We start from the raw sequence: 23,430 nt of genomic DNA, 5'->3' as shown, positions 1-23,430 counted from the left end.
GCAGCACTCAATATGCCAGCAAATTTGGAAAACTCAGCAGTGGCCACAGGACTGGAAAAGATTAGTTTTCACTCCAATCCCAAAGATAGGCAATGCCAAAGAATGTTCATGTCTTTGTGCTGACATCCAGTCACATCCACAACTGGGCATTGTTTTCACTTTGGCTCAGCCTCTTCATTCTTTCTGGAGCTATTTCTCCACTCTTCTCCAGTAGCATATTGCGTACCTACTTGCCTGGGGAGTTCATCTTTCAGTGTCATATCTTTTTGCCTTTTCACACTGTTCATGGGTTTCTCAAGGCAAGGATACTAAAGTGGTTTTCCATTCTCTTCTCCAGTGGACCACGTTTCCTCAACACACAACTGCACTCATCTCACACACAAGCAATGTAATACTCAAAATTCTCTAAGTTAGGCTACAACACTATGTGAACCAAGAACTTCCAGATGTTCAAGCTGGATTTAGAAAAGGCAGAGGAACCAGAGATCAAATTGTCAACATACGTTGGACCCTAGAAAAGATAAGAGAATTCCAGAAGAACATCTCAGTTCAGTCACTTAGTCATGTCCAACACTTTGCAACCCCATGGACTACAGCTCTCCAGGCCTCCCTGTCAATAATTAACTCCTGGAGTTTTTGCAAAACTTGTGATCTGGGCACTTCCTTTGCCTAGATTTGTGCTTGTACAGTACTGAATGCATTTTTGTGGGGAAAGAAAATGAACACAGGCCACATCTTCATTAAATACAGTGGAAGATGGATAATTAGTATTACAAAAGATGCTCTTTTCAACCACTTACTCAGTGAAGGAATTTTCCTGCTTGGTATCTGGCATTTGTGTTTCTCTACAAACCATAAAATCAAAACCTTTATTTGTAATTTTCTTTGTACAGTATGCCAAATCAATATCAGTTCACTCCCTCAGTCATGTCCAACTCCTTGCTACCCCATTGACTGCAGCAAGCCAGGCTTCCCTGTCAATCACCAACTTCTGGAGCTTACTCAAACTCATGCCCATCAAGTCAGTGATGTCATCCAACTCTCTCATCCTCTGTCTTCCCCTCTTCCTGCCTTCAATCTTTCCCAGCATCAGGATCTTTTCTAGTGAGTCAATTATTTGCATCAGGTGGCCAAAGTATTGGAGTTTCAGCTTCAGCATCAGTCCTTCCAATGAATATTCAGGATTTATTTTCTTTAGGGTAGACTTATTGGATCTCCTTGCAGTCCAAGGGAATCTCAAGAGTCTTCTCCAACACTACAGTTCAAAAGCATCAATTCTTCAGCATATAAGTTAAATAAGCAGGGTGACTATACAGCCTTGAAATACTCCTTTCCCGATTTGGAACCAGTCTGTTTTTCCAGAAAGGAGTAAGACAAGGTTGCATATTGCCACCCTGCTTCATTAAATTATATATAGAGTACATCATGGAAAATGCCAAGTTGGATGGAGCACAAGCTGGAATCAAGATTGCTGGGAGAAATATCAATAACCTCAGATATGCAGATGACATCACCCTTACGGCAGAAAGCGAAGGAGAACTAAGGAGCCTCTTGATGAAAGTGAGAGGACAGTGTAAAAGTTGGCTTAAAGCTCAACCTTCAAAAAACTAAGATCATGGTATCCGGTCCCATCACTTCATGGCAAATAGATGGAGAAACAATGGAAACAGTGACAGACTATTTTCTTGGGCTCCAAAATCACTGCAGTTAGTGACTGAAGCCATGAAATTAAAAGATGCTTGCTTCTTGGAAGAAAAGCTATGACCAACCTAGACAGCATATTAAAAGGCAGAGACATTACTTTGTTGACACAGGTCCATTTAATCAAAGCTATGGTTTTTCCAGTAGTCATGTATGGATGTGAGAGTTGGACTATCAAGAAAGCTGTGTGCCAAAGAATTGATGCTTTTGAACTGTGGTGCTGGAGAAGACTCTTGAGAGTCTCTTGGACTGCAAAGAGATCAAACCAGTCAATCCTAAAGGAAATCAGTACCGAATATTCATTGGAAAGATGGATGCTGAAGATAAAGCTCCAATACTTTGGCCACTTGATTCAAAGAGCTGACTCTTTGGAAAAAACCTTGATGCTGGGAAAGACTGAAGGCAGGAGGAGAAGGAGATGACAGAGGATGAGATGGTTAAATGGCATCACCAACTTGATGGACTTGAATTTAAGCAAGCTCAGGGAGTTGATGATGGACAGGAGAGCCTGGCATGCTTAATTCCATGGGTCACAAAGGGTCAGACATGACTGAGTGACTGAACTGAACTGACTAAAATGAACTGGAATGAGCTACCAGGATAGCTCTCATATCCCTTTACGAGGTTCTATTTGTATTTCTCGGTCTGAAGTGAAGAAGTGAAATGAAGTCGCTCAGTCGTGTCTGACTCTTTGCAACCCGGTGGACTGTAGCCCACCAGGCTCCTCTGTCCATGGGATTCTCCAGGCAAGAATACTGGAGTGGGTTGCCATTTCCTTCTCCAGGGGAATCTTCCCAACCTAGGGATCGAACCCGGGTCTCCCGCATTGCAGGCAGACGCTTTAACCTCTGAGAAGATTTATATATTTATCTCAGTTAACTTATTTTTTTCATACATGCCAAGAATAGCTTTATTCTTAAAAGTCTGTGTTCATAGTTTAGGTAGATATTTAATCACTTTCTATAATTCAAAATTAAGACCCATAATGCCTCACTTAATCATTGCCTCAAGGAAATGGCAACCTACTCCAGTGTTCTTGCCTGGAGAATCCCAGGGACGGGGGAGCCTGGTGGGCTGCCATCTCTGGGGTCGCACAGAGTCGGACACGACTGAAGCGACTTAGCAGCAGCAGCAGCAACATAATTTTTGCTAGAATGAGTTGTCATTTTTTTAATTGAATTTATTATTATTATTATTATTATTATTTTTACTTTACAATATTGTATTGGTTTTGCCATACATCAACATGAATCCGCCATGGGTGTACACGTGTTCCCATCCTGAACCCCCCTCCCACCTCCCTCCCCATGCCATCCCTCTGGGTTAACTTTTTTCATATTCATTTGAGCCTATAGGTCTAGTGACCTCCTTTAAGTGCACTTCTCTAATACAGAAAAAGTCCTCTTTTTTTTTTTAATATTCAGCATATCTTACATGCCATTTGATGGAAATTGTGAATACAAAATTCCTAGAAGAGACAATACAAGCAAACTATTGACTACTTGTCTTCAAAATGACATCAATATTATAATTAGTCCTCCTGTGCATGATTTTTTAATTTTCTATAAATCTACCTAATGATGCTATATTCACCTAGCTTTTATCTCTCTGTCTTATTATAAAATATTGCTTGCTCATAACAACTCCATAAAATCCTTTATTAAAAATGAGATAGTAAATTTCTTCTAGAAAACACATTTTTGTACTAGAAATCTCAAGGGTGACATAAAAATATATATGAAGAGAACCCTGGAAAAGAAAGAATAAAACCAAGAAGACATGGAAATGTATTACTTCACAAATAATAGAAAATTATTTTGAGAATGTTACAGGCCCAGGAAGCTAAAATAACTGATGTTGGTAGCAGTGTAATGAAAGTCACATGCTTGTGATGCATTTCTTTACCTTGTAATATATTGTCTATTCATTTCTAGGAACTAAGTGGAAAGATTAAAAATAATAAAGCATTGTGGAAGGAGAAACAGGATCTAAACTATTTTAAATTCTTATATTATACCTTTCAAACAAATGCAATATTAGCAAAGATGCTTTTCTTCCAAAGTTTATCTATAAACTTTGCAATAAATTTCATCTAAGAAGTTATCATTTTCTATTTACTTATGTTTTTTGCAGTACTGTGGTCAAGAAAATAAATGAGGAGAAATATTATTCTTTTTTTCAGTGAGAAAATACTAAACAAATATGAAATACCTGCGGGCATCTGGCAGCACTATAGCAATCTCCAGCTGTGGCAAATGGAACTGCATTTCCAAATATTGTCTGGGCAAAAAGAAGGTCTGTAGCTAGAAAATAATAAATGAAACTCTTCAGCACTAAGACACTGTATTCAAATCTTCATTGAATACAAGGCATGCAGTCTTCACATTATATTCTTAAATACATTCATATAATTAATCCAAAACTTTAAGCAAAAATGTTGCACAATTTTCCTACATAACATAGATCAGGCTCTCAAATTTTTATTTAACATAAAATGTTCATCTCAAAAACTGCCCTAAAAATGGCAGGGACATCTGCAACTAATCCAGATGTTTTAAAAGCTAAATATATGCTCTATTGTATTTTAGATCATAGTGAATATCTAAAATAGTAAAGTGCAGTCAAGGAACAAAATTAGAAGAAGCATTATTTAAAGATAAATAGGTGTGGAGGCATGGGTTGGCAGGGGTTTACCACAGGGACAGTGGCACTGGAAGTTCCCCCAGTGTAAACCCCCTTGGAGTTCACCATTCATCCTACCATGGAGCCTGTAGACTCCAGGCTGAGTCACCTCAGGCCAAACAACTACTAGGAAGGGAGCACAAACCCACCCATCAGCAGATAATTGAATTAAAGCTTCACTGAGCAAGGCCCTGCCCACCAGAGCAAGACCCAGTTTTTACCATCACCATTCCCTCCCATCAAGAAGCTTACACAAGCTTCTTAGCCTCATCTACCAAAGGGCAAACAAGAAGAAGCAAGAAGAAGCATAGTCTCAAAGCAGCTAAAACAAAACCACATTACATAAAGTTAATCACGATGAAAATGCATAAAATTATGTCCCAGATGAAGGGACAAGATAAAACCCTAGAAAAACCAGCAAATGAAGTGAAAATAGGCAACCTTCCAGATAAAGAATTCAGAATAATGGTAGTGAAGATGATCCAGGATCTTGGGAAAAGAATGGAGGCAAAGATTGAGAAGATGAATGAAATGCTTAACAAAGACCTAGAACTAAAGAACAAACAAACAAACAGAGATAAAAGGAATCAACAGCAAGATAACTGAGGCAGAAGAACGGGCAAATGACCTGGAGGACAGAATGGTGGAAATCTCTGCCACAGAACAGAATATAGAAAAAAGAATGAACAGAAATGAAGACAGGCTAAGAGACCTCGGGGACAACATTAAATACACCAATATTTGCAGTATAGGAGTCCCTGAAGGAGAAGAGAGAGGGAAAGGGCCTGAGAAAATATTTGAAGAGATAATAGCTGAAAACTTCCTGAACATGGGAAAGGAAATAGTCAACCAAGTCCAGGAAGCATGGAGAGTTCCAGGAAGGAGAACCCAAGGAGGAACACACCAAGACATACTAAAGATATATAGGGAATTCCAGCTTTCACTGCTCAAGGGCCCAGGTTCAATCCCTGGTCCAGGAACTAAGATTCCACAAACTGTGTGGTGTGACCAAAAAAACAAACAAATTTAAAAAAAGATAAATTATGACAAAGCAGTATGCAAGTGCTTATAGAGAATACATATATCAGTTCATTTAGGGAATTCAAAAACACCCAGCTAAAAAATGTGCTATTTCTTTGATTTCTTATATTATTACATTATATTATTATTTCTATTTTATTTTTGCTAATGGTGTTAACAAAATTTCTTGATTGGCAAAAATGCTGGGGATTCTATATAAAGTATCAAAAAAGTAGAGATCTTGGCTCAAAAATAGGAGAAACCCTGAAGATAAGCTGGCCCAATCACTTTTTGATGCTTAAACCACTTAAATAATATTTCAACTAATGTTCACTCGTTCCGTGGCTTTCACCTCTGCTAACATTGTTTCAAGTTCTTTCCAAGAAGACTGCAAGACCACCGCATGCCCCAGTGATGACACCAGTCCCCTAGAGGCAATCCCCAAAGGTAGCATTTCTGGAAATATTTATTGTATCTCTAAGAGTAGTTTCCAAACCCAGGAGGCCTTCCGTGGTGCGCCAGGTCAGCTTGTACCCAATCATGAGAATAAGTTTGGTGTGTCTTTTCCTACCTGCATGCAAAACGAGCTCGTGTTGGTAGCTTAAAATTGGTCATGGTGGGACTATATACGACAAGGAACTGAAAAATAATACAAATCAAACTTTTTCCTGGTTGTTAAGAGTTGATTGTTGACCATTTACCCATTGCTTACACATGGCACTCTGGGTTAAGCTGAGGCAAACAGACACAATTTTCAAATCATCCTTTGCTATGGTCTCCTACATCATTACCTGGATAACCCCAAAATAGCTTTCACTTAAATTGTCCAAAGAAAGCTGAAAGCCGAAGAATTAATGCTTTTGAACTGTGGTGTTGGAGAAGACTCTGTAGAGTTCCTTGGACTGCAAGGAGATCAAACTAGTTAATCCTAAAAGAACTAAATCCTGAATATTCATTGGAGGGACTGATGCTAAGGCTCCAATATTTGGCCACCTAATGCAAAGAACTGGCTCACTGAAAAAGATGCTGATGCTGGGAAAGATTGAAGGCAAGAGGAGAAGGGGACAACAGAGGACAAGATGGTTGGATGGCATCAACAGCTCAATGAACATGAGCTTGAGCAAGCTCCAGAAAGTGAAGGACAGGAAAGTCTGGCATGCTGCAGTCCATGGGGTTGCTAAGAGTCGGACACAACTGAGTGACTGAACAATTACAGGTCACAAGCTAAATGCAATTATCCTTTCATGTCACAATTAACATTTCATGCCACAAATCCCCATATTCTTTCTGTTAGAAAATCACAGAGTGTGCCTCTTTAATATTCCTCTCAGGTTCTCAGGCTCTCTGTCTTAAACCTTGTCCTTAATAATTTAGATCCTCATCACTTTCCATCTGAACTATTATATTGTTAATAATATTAGCTTTCTAATCATCTTCATGGATAAAATTTGTTTTCCCTCCAACTAAGTCTGTTTCCTCCTTTGCTCATACTTTTACCCCAAAGGTCCTCATAACTCAAAATAAAAAGAAGATAAATTCAATTTATAGTTTAGTATACATTGTTATTTATGATCTTCTTTCTGGGAAATTCTTTAACAAACTGCTACCAACGTCCACTCAATTTATGCTTAGGCAAAATTGGGTGACTTAATCTCTGATGGAACCAGATACTTCACCATCCCATGCTGTGTTCAAGATGTCTCTGCCTCCTGAAACTCCATTTTCTCTCTTTGGTTAATACAAATTTGGCTTCAAGATTTCCTCAAGATAGCTTCTTGAGGAAAGTTGACTCATTCAGCAAATATTTCTCTAGAACATATTATGTATTGGGCATTATTATAAGTACTACAAGTGAATGAAACAGGGCCTGATGGACTCTGAGTGCTACCAGAAAGAGAGGTAAGTAGCAGAGTAGATACTATCATATGTTACAGGTGATTATTGCGATAGGAAAAATACATAACCAGGAAAAGGACAGGGGGAAATGAAGTTTAGGCATGGAGAGGGTCTAGGATGCATTCACTGGGAAAATATGTTTAAGCAGAGACCCAAAAAATATTAAGTGGTAAATCCAACATACAACTGTGGGACAGTCATTCTAGGCAGATAGAACAGAAAGTGCAGAGGCTTTAAGGAGGGATGGGGTAGATGTTTGATGTATTCAAGGAACAGCAAGGGACAAGTGTGTCTGAAGCAGTTCATGGATGGGAAGAATGTGGAGGCAAGGAGCAGAGAAGTAATGGGTTGGGAAGGTCATGTTGAGTTTTACTGGCCATTGGCAAGGTTTTTATTTTACGAGTTAGATGAGAGATGTTTGGAGAGTTTTGAGCAAAGGCTGGAGTTGTTAAAAAGATGAAATGAGATCATGTGTGAGGCATGACATGGCTTGCTTTATGGATCACTCTGGCTTCTCTGCTGAGAAGAGAATCTAGGTCAGGAGTAGGGGGAAAGGTGAAAAGGAACTTGAGTGCTCCCAGAGTAAACAGGGATCCCACTCCATAGGTATAATAATTCAGGTGGAAAAAAATAATATTGACTTCTATCAAGGTGGGAGCTAATGAGGTAATGTCAAAGCGGGACTTGGTGTGTGTCTTAGTTCAAGCTGCCCTTACAAACTCATAGACTGGGTGTCTTAACAGAAACTTATTTCTCCCAGTTCTAGAACCTAAGATCAGGTGCCAGCATCATCAGGGTCTGATGAAAGGTCCCTATCTGGCTTGTAGAACTTGGTAATGGATGGCATGCAAGTATGAGAGAAAGGGGGGAGTTAAAGACGTTGCTGTATTTCAACAAGAGTAACTAGAAGATTATAGTTGCCATATATTGAAATGGTGAAAATCAGGGGTAGAAGGAGTTTTTGTGAAGAAACATTGAAAGTTGAGTTGTGGATACATTGCCAGGTGCCTATTAGATGCAGGTATGCTGAACAGGGAGTTGAATCTTGAAATTCAGGGTAGCAGTCCAAATTGGAGCTATACATTTGGGACTGTCATTTAACAGATGGTGTTTGAACTCTGTAAGTTGAAAGAGCCCTCTAAGGACATGATGGAGTCCTGAATTTCTTCAATACTCATTGTTGTAGAAGATAAAGAACCAAGTTGAGAAATAGTGAGAAATAGTGAGAAAAACAGAAGAAAGAGTGACCAAGACAGGCACCAAATGATGAGCGTGTGGACTCCTGGAAGCCAAATGCTGCTGATGGATCAAGTGAAATAAAAACTAAGAATCTGTCATTGGATTTAGAAAAATGGAGGAAAAACAGGTGATGTAAGAGAGAAAGGAAAGCTTGCTGAAATAATGTTCTGGAGTTGGTTCAAAGCAAGCAAACCAAAGCACAAGTAGAGAGGGTTGCCTCAGATGGGAGCGGGAACAGTTCATCCACAGTAACCAGGAGAGGAGGCAAAGTCTAGAGGTCAAGGTTTAGGTGGGTTAGTAGTTGTGATGTTTCCAAAAGTGGGATCCAACTGCTTGCCACTCTAAAGCCAATAAAGAGTCAGAAAGTGAAGTCACTCAGTCATGTCTGACTCTTTGTGATCCCATGAACTGTAGCCCACCAGGCTCCTCCGTCCATGGGATTTTTCAGGCAAGAATATTGGAGTGGGTTGCCCCTTCCTTCCCCAGGGGATCTTCCTGACCCAGGGATTGAACCCAGGTCTCCTGCATTGCAGGCAGATTCTTTACCATCTGAGCCACCATGGAATCCCCAATAAAGAGTCAAGGGTGGTGAAAAGGAAAGGTTGCTTTACTTCAGAGGCCAGCAACCAGAGGACTGGGCAGGCTCCTATCCACAAGCCAGCTCCCCCACCACTGACAGTCAGTGGGCAAAAGCTTTTATAGACAGAGCGAGGGGGCTACATGCAAAAACAGCACAGTCAGCTCTGAGAGTCACCTTGGAATTGGTCGTGCAGTAGTCTGATCAGAGTCATCCTGATTGTTTTAAGTACAGCTAGTCTTTAGTTCCAGGCTTTCCAGGTAGTGCTAGTGGTAAAGAACCTGCCTGCCAAGGCAGGACACATAAGAAACTCGGGTTGGGTCCCTGGGTCAAGAGGATCCCGTGAAGGAGGAAATGGTAACCCACTCCAGTATTCTTGCATGGAAAATTCCACAGACAGAGGAATCTATAGTCTATGGGGTCACAAAGAGTCAGACACAACTGAAGCATCATGCCCACACACACACAGTCTTTAGTTCCAGGATCAGTTTCTTCCCATCTCTTTGAGGCCAGTACTCAAAATTGTGGCAGCTTATGTCACAGCTACAGTGTGATGATCATCTTCTTCAGCCTGGTGGGAGTTTCAGTATCTATAAGACAGCTCAAAGGATATGGCTCAGAATATTATCTATAGCTCTTGGGGAAGAACTAAATAAAGATCCTTGACTTTGCTTAATGACTATTGGTCTCCTTTGACTGTTTTCCTTTGTTTCTACATTTTCTCACTTCTCTGATTAAACTTACTCTTTGGCTAAAGTTTCTCTACAGACAGAAGGCAGGCTGAGAACATGAAGGGCAAGAACCGTAGGATCCTGCACCATTTCAGTGGTAGTTTGCAGAAATTCCATTCTTGTTTTTAGTTTCTCAGTGAGAGAGGAAACAAGGTCATCAGCAATAAGGGACTAGAGTGGAGGTATTAGAAATTTTAGAAGCTTGAAGCTGGAGAAGAAGCTGTGAGTTAGACATTGAAAGGAGTGGAGGAGGAATGGAGTAGGGTCCATGCAAGCTCAGGAGTCAGCATTTAAAGTAAATCAGTCAGGAGGCCTGTGTACTATTTGCCACACACACATTTCATGGTGCAGGTGCAGATGAAAGGTTTAACTTAATCAAGACTGGAGTTTTGGCACATAAGTTTGAGGAAGGACAATGAAAGCAAGTGGAAAGTGTATACATTTAATATTGTATCTTCAGAGCCCAGCCCAATGCCTGGAAAAATGGCAGGTTTGTTAGATAAATGAATGAAAAATAAAAAGTTAACGAACAGCAAATAAGTTCCTAATTGTCCATTATTTACTTAGCAATGCTGACACAGCATATATGACTAAATAATAACTTTATTTATAGAGCACTTACTACCTACAGGGAATTTACTAGGTATGTTGCAAGTATTCTCTCTTAATTCTATCCAAAAACAAAACATAAATAAATAAAAGAAGGAAAGAAGACATAAAAAGAAAGCAAAAGCTTGAGAGGCATACTTTAGAAATGAGGGGATTTAGGCTTAGAGAGATGCCCAAGGTCACAGACTAGTAACCGGATGAAGACGGCTTACACTCAGGAGTCTAGCTTGTTTATGATCATATCCAAAGCAGCATAATCCTTCCCCACTACAGTAACGGTGGGTGTTTAGCAAATGGTAGCCACTATCACTGACAATAATAGTTCACCATCATATGACTGCAAGTTAGAGATCATGTATTCATGCATTCACTGTCTCAACACTTTTTTGTTTCTTTTTATGATTTAGGCACTATGCTAGGCTTTGGTGATTTAATTTTTATTTAGAGTTTCTGCTTCTGAAATGAACTTATTTGCCTTTCATGTCACTATGTAATATCCAGGAGGGTAGACTGTCTGATATGTTAGCGTTCATAAACATACTTAAACTATACTGTCCTGTAAATTGATTCCTAGAAAGGCAGCAGGTCCATAATCTGGGATTGTGGGTGGGAGGGACTTTATCTCTGCAATGCCAGTTACTAACTCCAAGAAGTGGGGCAAGTCACTTAATTCTGTAAGTGCATCTTAATTTTATCACTTGCAACAATATGATGAAATACTGCCTTATCTAGTATAAGGTTGTTAAAAAAAATCAAAGGAGACAAAGTACAAGAAAATATTAGACAAACTGTCCATGAAACTAATGTTAATTATTACTTTAAACCTTTGCAGAAAGCTTATACAACTACATTTAAAATATTGACTTCCTTATTTTTAAAGTAATTTGGAATTTTAGGGTAGAGGGTTATATCTCAGAAGGGTGATATCTTTATTACAACAGTATCTTTAGTAATAACAGTATCATTAGCACATTTTTATTAAGAATTCCCAAGGTCCATATTATTGCATTGAAGAATGTAGCTAATAACATATTTTTTTTAATTTTTAAGTAATTATTGTACAATGCTAGACCCCAGATACCACATACACCAAACAGCATATTGTTAAACTTGCATTAGCAAATAAATGTTTCTCATTTTACAACTAGAGGTTCAGTACTTACTTTTAATTTGCATGGAAGTAAGATCAATTCTTATTTTGCTAAAAACAGTGTGTCCAGCAGCCAGATAGTCATTTTTACATTCACAGTCATGCCTCCTGCTTCCATTAAAAGGACATTCATATGGATTTCGTAGTCTATAACAACATTAGAATATTTTGGTGTTAGGTAGTTATTAGACCATAATGTAAACAGTAGCTTTGGAAGTGGGAGGGAAAAAGAAACCTCTTCAATATTTTTTGTGTCAACAAGTTAAATGTGAAAGAAGTAAAAATCACTCAAGGTTAACGTACAAAATGATCAATCGGAAATTCAAGACCAGTCTGCAGAAAAATAATTCAGCTGTAGTTCTCCTAGCTTTTGTTACCGGAATCAACTTGATTTCTATGAAAACATACACAGGTCTTAAATTCTACCCTCCTCTGTTGTCCCATTGTTCACCCACAGCATCCTTCTTATTCAATCTTTCTGTGAGTACATGTTAATACCCAAAGTTTGATTACTGAACAGGCATGGACAATATCTGGCTTATGTCCTAATATGTTCATCTGCTCTTAAATTACTTGTCCCGCTGCGAGCTATTCAACTACCACTCCAAACTCTGGAACTTCTAATTCTCTTGATGAACCATAAATATGCACAGAGAAGGCAAAATACAGCTCATACCTAAAACCATACACTTCAGAAAAGTTGTCTTCTTCACCTTTGACCAATGATATATATTCCTTAGGGTTCTGCAAGTGCATGCCAGCACAATAGATCTAAAGGGAAAATGCAAAGATCTGGAAAAGTTTGTTTCAAAGTCAATGGTCAGTGTTAAAATCAAATAAGAACTGTTTACATAATACCTTTGTTATTCTTCCTTTAATGTTAAGGTAATAGTCACCATCCTTGGTAATGTTGTTTTTCACTTGTATTTCTTTACAGCTCATAAATGTTTTACCTTCAAGGACAAGTGAGCACAACTTATCAATAATGAACATATTACAGACACAACATGAATTTAACTTAATTATACCAATATTGTTATACTCTGAAAAAAGAAACCTTCATTTTGTGGAGTGTATGACTACTCTAAATATTTTTTTCAAATTTTAATTAAAACTTCTTTAGAGCACTTAGTTTCTAAATAGATTTTTGAAGTCTTTACTTACAGTCACTGACATAACATTTCTTTTGAGCATCTGGTTTTAAATGCTTTAAACATAAATCACTGGACAGACCATTATCGGCCATGCATTCCACTCTTCTCTCCATCATCCCAACTCCACAAGTCACAGAGCACTGTGAATAGAGTAAAATTGGAAGATGAACTATAAGACAGATAATAAGGCCAGTAAATACACATCTCCTCCTCCCTGACTAGGTCCTTTTGGAACAAACTGATGCTCAGTAATGGCCAGGAGGCTGAAGAGTCACAATGGGATAAATCCTTAAGAGACTGAATCTATTCTTTCTCACTTACTCACTTTTTTCCCTCCATTTTGTACAGTTATCTCAGCAGTATGTTGTAAATACTTGACAAATATGATTTAATGATGGTCAATCAAACTCCTGAGTTTTTACTCAGTGATACATGTTAAGTTTTCATAGCAATATTTACCTGCTTTTTATCAATTAAATTATACAGTGGAAGTGAGAAATAGATTTAAGGGACTAGATCTGATAGATAGAGTGCCTGATGAACTATGGATGAAGGTTCATGACAGTGTACAGGAGACAGGGATCAAGATCATCCCCATGGAAAAGAAATGCAAAAAAGCAAAATGGCTGTCTGAGGAGGCCTTACAAATAGCTGTGAAAAGAAGAGAAGTGAAAAGCAAAGGAGAAAAGGAAAGATATAAGCATCTGAATGCAGAGTTCCAAAGAATAGCAAGGAGAGATAAGAAAGCCTTCCTCAGCGATCAATGCAAAGAAATAGAGGAAAACAACTGAATGGGAAAGACTAGAGATCTCTTCAAGAAAATTAGAGATACCAAGGGAACATTTCATGCAAAGATGGGCTCGATAAAGGACAGAATTGATATGGACCTAACAGAAGCAGAAGATATTAAGAGGTGACAAGAATAAACAGAAGAATTATACAAAAAGATCTTCATGACCCAGATAATCAGGAAGATATGATCACTCACCTAGAGCCAGACATCCTGGAATGTGAAGTCAAGTGAGGCTTAGAAAGCATCACTACGAACAAAGCTAGTGGAGGTGATGGAATTCCAGTTGAGCTATTTCAAATCCAGAAAGATGATGCTGTGAAAGTGCTACACTCAATATGCCAGCAAATCTGGAAAACTCAGCAGTGGCCACAGGACTGGAAAAGGTCCGTTTTCATTCCAATCCCAAAGAAAGGCAATGCCAAAATATGCTCAAACTACCCCACAATTGCACTCATCTCACATGCTAGTAAAGTAATGCTCAAAATTCTCCAAGCCAGGCTTCAGCAAGCAATACGTGAACCATGAACTTCCAGATCTTCAAGCTGGATTTAGAAAAGGCAGAGGAACCAGAGATCAAATTGCCAACATCTGCTGGATCATGGAAAATGCAAGAGAGTTCCAGAAAAACATCTATTTCTGCTTTATTGACTATGCCAAAGACTTTGACTGTGTGCATCACAATAAACTGTGGAAAATTCTGAAAGAGATGGGAATACCAGACCACCTGACCTGCCTCTTGAGAAACCTGTATGCAGGTCAGGAAGCAACAGTTAGAACTGGACATGGAACAACAGACTGTCTTCAAATAGGAAAAGGAGTACGTCAAGGCTGTATATCATCACCCTGCTTAGTTAACTTCTATGCAGAGTACATCATAAGAAATGCTGGACTGGAAGAAGCACAAGCTGAAATCAAGATTGCTGGGAGAAATATCAATCACCTCAGATATGTAGATGATATCACTCTTATGGCAGAAAGTGAAGAGGAACTAAAAAGCCTCTTGATGAAAATGAAAGAGGAGAGTAAAAATATTGGCTTAAAGCTCAACATTCAGAATACTAAGATCATGACATCTGGTCCCACCACTTCATGGGAAATAGATGGGGAAACAGTGGAAACAGTGGCTGACTTTATATTTTTGGGCTCCAAAATCACTGCAGATGCTGATTGCAGCCATGAAATTAAAAGATGCTTACTCCTTGGAAGAAAAGTTATGACCAACCTAGATATCATATTAAAAAGCAGAGACATTACTTTGCCAACAAAGGTCCGTCTAGTCAAGGCTAAGGTTTTTCCAGTGGTCATGTGAGAGTTGGACTATAAAGCTGAGCACCGAAGAATTGATGCTTTTGAACTGTGGTATTGGAGAAGACTTTTGAGAGTCCCTTGGACTATTAGGAGATCCAACCAGTCCACTCTAAAGGAGATCAGTCCTGGGTGTTCATTGGAAGGAATGATGCTGAAGCTGAAACTCCAATACTTTGGCTACCTCATGCGAAGAACTGACTCATTGGAAAAGACCCTGATGCTGGGAGGGATTGGGGGCAAGAGGAGAAGGGGATAACAGAGGATGAGATGGCTGGATGGCATCACTGACTCAATGGACATGATTTTGAATAAACTCTCAGAGTTGGTGATAGACAGGGAGGCCTGGCATGCTGCGATTCATGGGGTCGCAAAGAGTTAGACACGACTGAGCTACTGAACTGAACTGAACATGTTAAGTTTGCATAGCAATATTTACCTGCTTTCTGTCAATTAAATTGAAAATGGAAGAGGATGTAAATAACCTGTATTACTCATATGTTAAATTTATTTACTTTTTCACTGAACTAAAAAATACTGCTTAAGTATCTGCTCAAAATGCAAGCCACTGTGCCAGGCTCTCTGAGGAAGACACAAGGATTAGTTATAAAGCAAGTTATAGGAAACACAGAGACTAGATATTTGTACAAATAACTGACATAGTGATTGTTATAAAATTGGGGTATGATACAACTCTGATATCTAGATAGATGTGCAGATACCCATGCACCCCACAACTAGAAAATCTCATTCATAAGATTTTAAATTCATAATTACATACTGACCTTGCTCCATTTTCCAACTTTCCAAGTGGCCATATGCAAACAGGTCCTAAAATTGCATTTGTAAACCTGAGGGGAAGGCAGCACAGGGCATACTTGATAGTCTATAGGCCATAGCTCATGAAGTTTATGTTTCTCCATAGATTGGACCCCAACGCAATATGTAATCCTTTGTCGATAACTAAATCCACAGTTACCTGCACACTGAAAAATACAGTGTTACAAGGGGTGAAGAAGATGCCCTTAAACTTAAGGGTTCACAGCTTAGGGTTTCCCCACACAATCCTGTTTATTAGCTTCATTTACAGATGGGTAAACAAAGGTTCAGAGACATTAGGCAACTTTCCCAGTAAATGGAAAGGATCCAGATTCAAGACTGACTGTCTATTTGTAGTGCCTATGTATTTTGCTCGTTTGGGTTCTTTTTTTCTTTGTTTATTTTTCTTGTTGATATTTAAGAATAGCTTAACTGAATGAAAAGTTATCTCCTGATAAGCACAGATTTGGAAAAATGAAACATCAATGGTTCTTAACTGAAATAGAGGACATTTATTAGTCTTAACATACTTGTAACTCTATATAAGTTTAGCATACATCTATCTTCATACACACAATGTGATGTATATTACCATTGACTAGAATAGGTAAGTGATTTAGATATAAATGAAAGATCCAGAGCAAAAATGAGCAAATAGATTTCTGACTCCAGAAGAAAGGAATAACAAGGAATAGAGTTACCTTCTAACCTAAAACAACAGAAACCCCTGGATAAAATATATAAAACAATAGCTCTTAAGACACTGGATATTAGGCAATAAAGGATAGTGATCCCTGGGAAATTGAAACAAAGTGACCCTGTAATTCCTCCAGCTTACTGCACTGAGAGAGTGCCCAGGTTTTGAAAAAAGGAAAGGGACCCCTATGGGACAGCAGAGTTCAGACTAGTGTAAACACGTGAGGCCAACTGAGGCCAAGGTTGGACTGATCAAAAACTCATGAGTCACTGTATCTGGCACTCACACAGGACCAGATATAGTGTCAGTTCCCTTCATTCAGACTGTAGAACCTTATATACATGCAGCAATAGGTACCGTATTCAAAAGGGTCTTGTGGCAGAGTAGAGGGGAATAGCTAAGCCTAGACTAAACAATGCGCTGTGCAAGCATGCTAAGTCAATTCAGTCATGTCTGACTCTGGGATCCCATGGACTTAACCCACCAGGTTCCTCTGTCCATGGGATTCTCCAGGCAAGAATACTGGAGTGGTTTGCCATGCCCTCCTCCAGGGGATCTTCCTGACCCAGGGATCAAACCTAGGTCTCCTGCATTGCAGGCAGATTCTTTACCATCTGAGCTACCAGGGGAGGCCTAAACAATGCTTTGGGATTTTATTTTTTATGTAAGACCAGAGTCACAACACATCTGTCTCACATAAAAAAACTGTAAGAGCTAGATAAGAAAAGTGCAAACTGCTTACAAACAAAATAATTACATTCTGGAACAAAGTTCAAAATATACATACAGATACAGGAATAAAAACTATCCAGTAGCCAACAATAAAAATGAAAATTCACAATAAAAAATAACTAGCATGCAAAGTGAAGTCACTCAGTCGTGTCTGACTCTTTGCGACCCCATAGACTGTAGTTTACCAGGCTCCTCTGTCCAAGGGATTTTCCAGGCAATAGTCCTGGAGTGGACTGCCATTTCCTTCTCCAGAGAAAGAGACAGGAAAATATAAACTATGATGAGAAAAATCCATCTATCAAAGAAGACCCTGAGGGGTGAGTGACATCAGTGAAAATAGCAGAGCAACGATTTCTGAAAATGTTCTCTTCTATAAATGCAGTGAGAAAACTGGCAACACTTGTGAAAATCAACTTTTTCCGAGCTCTGTAAACTAACCAAAGGCTTGCAGCAATCCTGGAAGCATTTATTAAAGAAATAAAGCTAAATCTTGGAAGAAGAGTTTTGTATGTTTTAGGTGCCCTATTTCCATTCCCCCTCTTCAGCCCTATCGTGGCCTTGAAAATCAATACCTATGCAAACATAGTGAGGAGCAAAAGCCTGGAAGCCACCAGAGGAACTGAACTGTCTAAGCCTCATTTCCAGAAAACTATCATTATTTGAACTCTTTGCTTTTCTGAAAGACCTCCCTTGCAAGTCTCTCTTTATTTGACTTTACTCTGCACTTGCCCAGTGCTAAAAGCCTTCTCCTTGGGGGCATTTGTGGACACAATTAAAGGCTATGTTTAACTTTGCAACTTCCACAGAAGGTGGATAAGCAGGCAATCAATGGGCAACCCAAAAAAGCTTAAAAGGAAAAGTTTGGAAATGTCCACAGAGCTTTAAAGGCTCCAACAGAGTCATAAACAACTAGGAGGCCATGGACATCCACAAGTTTATCCAGGGCTGTTGCAAACTTAGGAAATAACTGAGAAGTGCCTACATTCTCACTCCTGACTGATGTCAAGGTTCTGCATAAGCAGGAAGTAAAGTCAAGGAACAGTTGTCTGTTGAAGGTGCTCACACATTACACAGAGCCCCTTGGCAAAGACTGGAGATTATTGGTTCCAAATAACTCAGAAAATAATTATCCAGTCATAAGTTTAAAACTAAACTAATCACATAGAGACTTTAATGACCACATGTGACAAAGAAAACAGACTTTACAGCTAGTTCAGAAAAGTCACAAACAAAAAACTATGGGGAGATGGGAGAACATGTACAGAAATCCATGTAGACCCATAAACAAGTAAATAGGTTGAATTAATAATCAAAAAATTTCACACGATCAAAAATCCAGGACTAGAGGCTTCATTGGTGAATTGCCCCAAATGTTTAGAGAAGAATTAGCACCAACCCTTCCAAAACACTTCCAAAACACAGAATAGAAAAGAACACTTCTTAATGAGACCAGTATTTCCCTCATGCCAAAACTAGATGAAGATATATCAAGGAAAAAATACTACAGACCAATATTTCTTATGAATATAGATGCAAAACGCTCAACAAAACACAAACAAAACAATCCCATGAGCAAATAAAAAGGATTGTACATCAAGACAAAGTGAGACTTATCCCAGGAATGTAAGATTGTTTCAATATATGAAAATCAATCAGTAGACTGCATCATAGGAAGAGACTCATATACAAAGACCATGTAAGTATCTCAATAGATGCAGAAAAAGCATTTAACAAAATCTAACACATTTTTATGATATAAACACTAAGCAAACTAGGTATATAAGGACATGATAACAGAATCTATAAAAAAAATCATAGCTAACATATTTAATTATGAAAATTGAAAGAAAATTTTCTGAGGAAGGTGTCTATTTTTACCACTTCTACTCAACAGATTTGGAGTTTCTAGCCAGGGAAACTAGGCAAGAAAAAGAAGTAAAAAGCATCCATATTTAAAGGAAGAAGTAAAACTACCTGAATTTGCAAATGATATACTTCTGCATATAGAAAAGTAATCTGTACAAAAAAAAAAGAACTGGCCTCCATAAATGTGTTTTAACATACAAAAATTAATTATATTTCTGCACATTATAAATAGATAGGCAGAAAATGAAAAGAGTACAATTCCATTTTCAGAAGCATAAAAAATTAATAAAATTCTTAGGAACAAAATTAACCACAGAGGTGTAAGGTCTGCACAATGAAAATTATAAAATTTAAAACATCTTCGAAAAAAATTAATAAGTCCTAAATAAATGGAAAGGTCATATTCGTGGATTAGAAGACACAATTAAGATGGCAATATTCCTCAACTTGATCATGATTCAATGATGCTGAAGTGTACATACAATGTGACAAGCTGATCCTGGACTACATTTAACCAGTGAAGTGAAAGACCTATACTTTGCAAACTATAAAACATTGGTGAAATAAGCAGAATAAGACACATATAAACAGAAAGATATAACATGTGCATTTGGACTGGAAGAACTAATATGTTAAAGTGTCCATACTACACAAAGCCATCTACAGATGTAATGCAATCCCTATCAAAATATCAGTGGAATTTTTCACAGAAGTAGAACAAAGAATCCTAAAATTTGAATTGAATCATTAAATGCCTGGAATAGCTATAGCAATCTTGAGGAAAAAAAAAGTTGGAGGTACCAAACTCTGCTTTCAAACTATATTATAAAGCTATAGTAATCAAAACTCTATGATACTGACATAAAAAAAACAGACACATACATGAATGGTACAGAACAGAAAGCCCCCAGATAAATCTATGCTTATGTGATCAATCAAACAACAAAAAAGCTAAGAATATACAACGGAGAATAGACAGTCTTATCAATAAATGGCATTGGGGAAACTGGACAGCTACATGCAAAAGAATGAAACTGGACAATTTTCCTACAACTTATACAAAAATAAACTTAAAATGACTAGAGATTTAAATATAGTGCCTGAAACCATAAAACTACCAGAGGAAAACATAAGTAATATATTCTTTCACACCAGGCTTAGCAGTGTTTTTTTCTTTTTCTTTTTTTTTTTTTGGTATACATCTCCTTAAGCAAGGGTAACAAAAGCAAAAGCAAACATATGGGTCCTCAGCACATTAAAAATCTTTTACATAGCTAAGGAAACTATCAACAACATGAAAAGGCACCCTACTGAATGGGACAATATATTTGCAAAAGTGTACCTGAAAAGAAAATAAATAAGCTTACACAACTCAGTATCATAAAAATAAATAAATAAAAGCAAACAGTCCAGCTAAAAAATGGGCAGAGACTCTGAATAGACACTTTTCCAAGGAAGACATACAGATGGCCAACAGACACATGAAAAAATGTTCAGCATTTTTAATCATCAAGGAAATTCAAACCAAAACCATGATATCACCTCATACTTGTCAGAATGGCTATAATCAAAAAGATTTAAAAAAACAAGTGTTGGCAAGGATGTGGAAAAAAGGAAACCCCCATGCACTTCTGATATAAATTGGTACATTCACTGTGGAAAATATTATAGAGTTTCCTCAAAAAATTGTAAGTAGAATTACCATATGATTCAGCAATTCCAATTCTGGATGTTTTTCTGAAGAAAATGAAAACACTAACTCAAAAATATATATGCACCCCAATATTCATAGCACCATTAATTACAACATCCAAGATATGATGTCAATCTAAGTTTCCATAAATAAATAAATAAAGTATATACTTCATATATACACCTTAAACTTGTACAGTGCTGTGGGTCAATTATACCTAAATAAAACGGGAAGAAAAAAAATTTTTTAAGCAGCCAACTCTGCAGGTCCAGATGCCAAACTGTTCCTGGTAGCTGGTTTCACAGTTATCACCGCTTGACACTTCAGAAATGCACCAGAATTTAACATGCATGTCACTATTCCTGTATTTGCACCATCTAATCTCCCAGCGCTTTTATTCCTTAGGTTAATATACACACTATTACCCGCTCCCATGTTCAAATTCAGACCCAGTTTCAACTGTATCAAATTTGAGACTCAATTTTACTAAGAGTGAAAGTCGTCAACTTCCTTTCTTTGCCTTACCTGGGATGAGTCTCCTGTTACCACGATATACTTGCAGGGAGAGTTTCTGCACTTTTTCACCGCGAGGGGTCTGGTCGCGAGGTCACAGAAACTCTCACTCACTTGAATGTTTTGTGCATCCATGCACTTCACTTGCCGATATGTCTCTCTTTTCTTACACGATACTGAGCACTAGAAACACAATGATGAAATGAAGAACACTCTCTCACTGAACGGCTGTGTGAAAGTTTACTTGACAATACTCACATCCAACCACTCTCCTGCCGCCCAGTGGTACTGTATGCAGTCCCGATGCCAACACTCTCTCTGAAAATAAGGCCGCGTGGATGGATCACACTTTTCTTCCGCCACCCGACCAACTCCTCTGAGTCTGCAGTACACATCCCTCTGCTGAACTCCGGAGCCGCAGGTCACAGAGCACTGTGAAGAAGCCCAAACGATTTGAATAGTCAACTGCTGCTGCTGCTGCTGCTGCTGCTAAGTCGCTTCAGTCGTGTCCGACTTTGTGCAACCCCATAGAAGGCAGCCCACCAGGCTCCCTGTCCCTGGGATTCTCCAGGCAAGAACACTGGAGTGGGTTGCCATTTCCTTCTCCAATTCATGAAAGTGAAAAGTGAAAGTGAAGTCGCTCAGTCGTGCCTGACTCTTAGCGACCGCATGGACTGCAGCCTACCACGCTCCTCTGTCCTTGGGATTTTCCAGGCAAGAGTACTGGAGTAGGGTGCCATTGCCTTCTCCATAATCAACTAACAAATATAAAATTATGTAAAAATCACAAAATAGAGTCATGACCTATTTTCTTGTTTCTTTTAACATAGCCTGATATTATATCACGAATCAGAAAATACATACAGGAAGTATTTTTAACACCGTCTGGTCTGGAGCAGCTATTCAAATACACAAATAGATGTTCTTTATTTTGCAATATTTATTCAAGTCATATAGAAACTATGACCTGATACTCCATCCGAATTGGTAATTCTCTTCTGACTTAAACATGCTTAATATCTACAAAATTTGCCACAACATTCAATCAAACTATTCTACTATTACATTGCTTTTGAAAATTATTTAAATCCTTACACTGTATGCATAATTTCCTTCAAAGCAACAATAATTTCCAAGTTTGGGTTCTATTCCTCTTTATACCTACAGTAGGTACTGTAGCATGGGTGTCCTAATATTTGTTGACTCATGATTATATTTCCATAGAGAGGTATTTGAGGAAACTGAGTCAACCTACAGTTTACCTAGGCAACCTTGCCTTAACCTCTCCAGGTCTCATTTGCCTTATCTGCAAAAAGATTTTGCGTTGTTTGTAAAATTTCATAGAACTCGTTCCACACATTTATTCCTGACAGTAGATCTTCAAAGGTAGTACCAAGACTGAGGTCCTGAGACTCAAAGATGTTAAGTCTTTTGCCTGAGCTGCTGACTGGAGTCACTGGTGAGGCAGATTTAAGCTCACTCCTTTCCAGACTCTCCTCGTGCTGCCTCCAGGGAACGGAGAAGGACTTGGCAGCCTCTCAGGGCTTTTTCAGCTCCACAAGGCCAAGCCGTAAAACAACAGAGCCTGACCACAACCAAGAGCTGTGATGCCAACAGTAATAAAGTATGGACAATGTCTAAGGGTATTTATTTAATTTGTGAGCTTGGTTTTTATACTCTTTGTTATTCTAGAAGGGATTGGAGGTCATATTGAGTGTTATGTGGGGCCTTATCATTGTTCCCAACTGTGATAGTATAAGGATAAAAATTCAGGTTTTTCATTAAGGTCTTTATTTATACAAGATTCCCAGAGTCACTGATCTCTCTTTCCTAACAGTAAATATTTATCTGCAGAATATAGTTTCATGATGAACTTAAAAAAACTTTTAAAGCCCCAAATGCTAAAAAACTTAGTTCACTTGATAGATTCAAATTTCTCTAATAGATTCTTATAGCAGTTTTACTCTAGAGGCCCCTTTAAATTCAGTTTTTTGTGTTGTGTCTGTAAATGGCCATCACGGACTCAAAAGAGAATTTTTATATTATTTTTTAACTTACAAAGAATATTCTGCATATCTACGTAGCTTACTTATACATGCATGTTAAGTCACTTTAGTTGTGTCTGAGTCTTCATGATCCCATGGACAATAGCCCACCAGACTCATCTGTCCCTGGGATTCTCCAGGCCCTCCTCCAGGGGAACTTCCCGACCCAGGGATCGAACTCGTGTTTCTTATGTCTCCTGCATTGGCA

General features: G+C 38.4%; 1 protein-coding gene across 1 annotated transcript in view; it reads right to left on the bottom strand.

The window, feature by feature from the left end:
• Positions 1 to 23,430, bottom strand: part of ADAMTS20 (ADAM metallopeptidase with thrombospondin type 1 motif 20) — a 201,577-nt gene that overhangs the window by 22,360 nt on the left and 155,787 nt on the right. Inside the window, exons 30-37 of the mRNA XM_018047904.1 lie at positions 21,436 to 21,609; positions 21,190 to 21,360; positions 15,643 to 15,843; positions 12,770 to 12,899; positions 12,464 to 12,558; positions 12,282 to 12,376; positions 11,619 to 11,752; positions 3,913 to 4,004 (exon numbers count right to left, since the gene is read on the bottom strand). Coding sequence (XP_017903393.1) covers positions 3,913 to 4,004; positions 11,619 to 11,752; positions 12,282 to 12,376; positions 12,464 to 12,558; positions 12,770 to 12,899; positions 15,643 to 15,843; positions 21,190 to 21,360; positions 21,436 to 21,609 — 1,092 coding nt within the window. The remainder of the gene's footprint in view (positions 1 to 3,912; positions 4,005 to 11,618; positions 11,753 to 12,281; positions 12,377 to 12,463; positions 12,559 to 12,769; positions 12,900 to 15,642; positions 15,844 to 21,189; positions 21,361 to 21,435; positions 21,610 to 23,430) is intronic.

The sequence above is a fragment of the Capra hircus genome, chromosome 5 (assembly GCF_001704415.2).
Source record: "Capra hircus breed San Clemente chromosome 5, ASM170441v1, whole genome shotgun sequence".
Lineage (NCBI taxonomy): Eukaryota > Metazoa > Chordata > Mammalia > Artiodactyla > Bovidae > Capra > Capra hircus.
The sequence above is the reverse complement of the archived record's forward strand: the minus strand, read 5'-3'. Positions and strand labels throughout refer to the sequence as shown.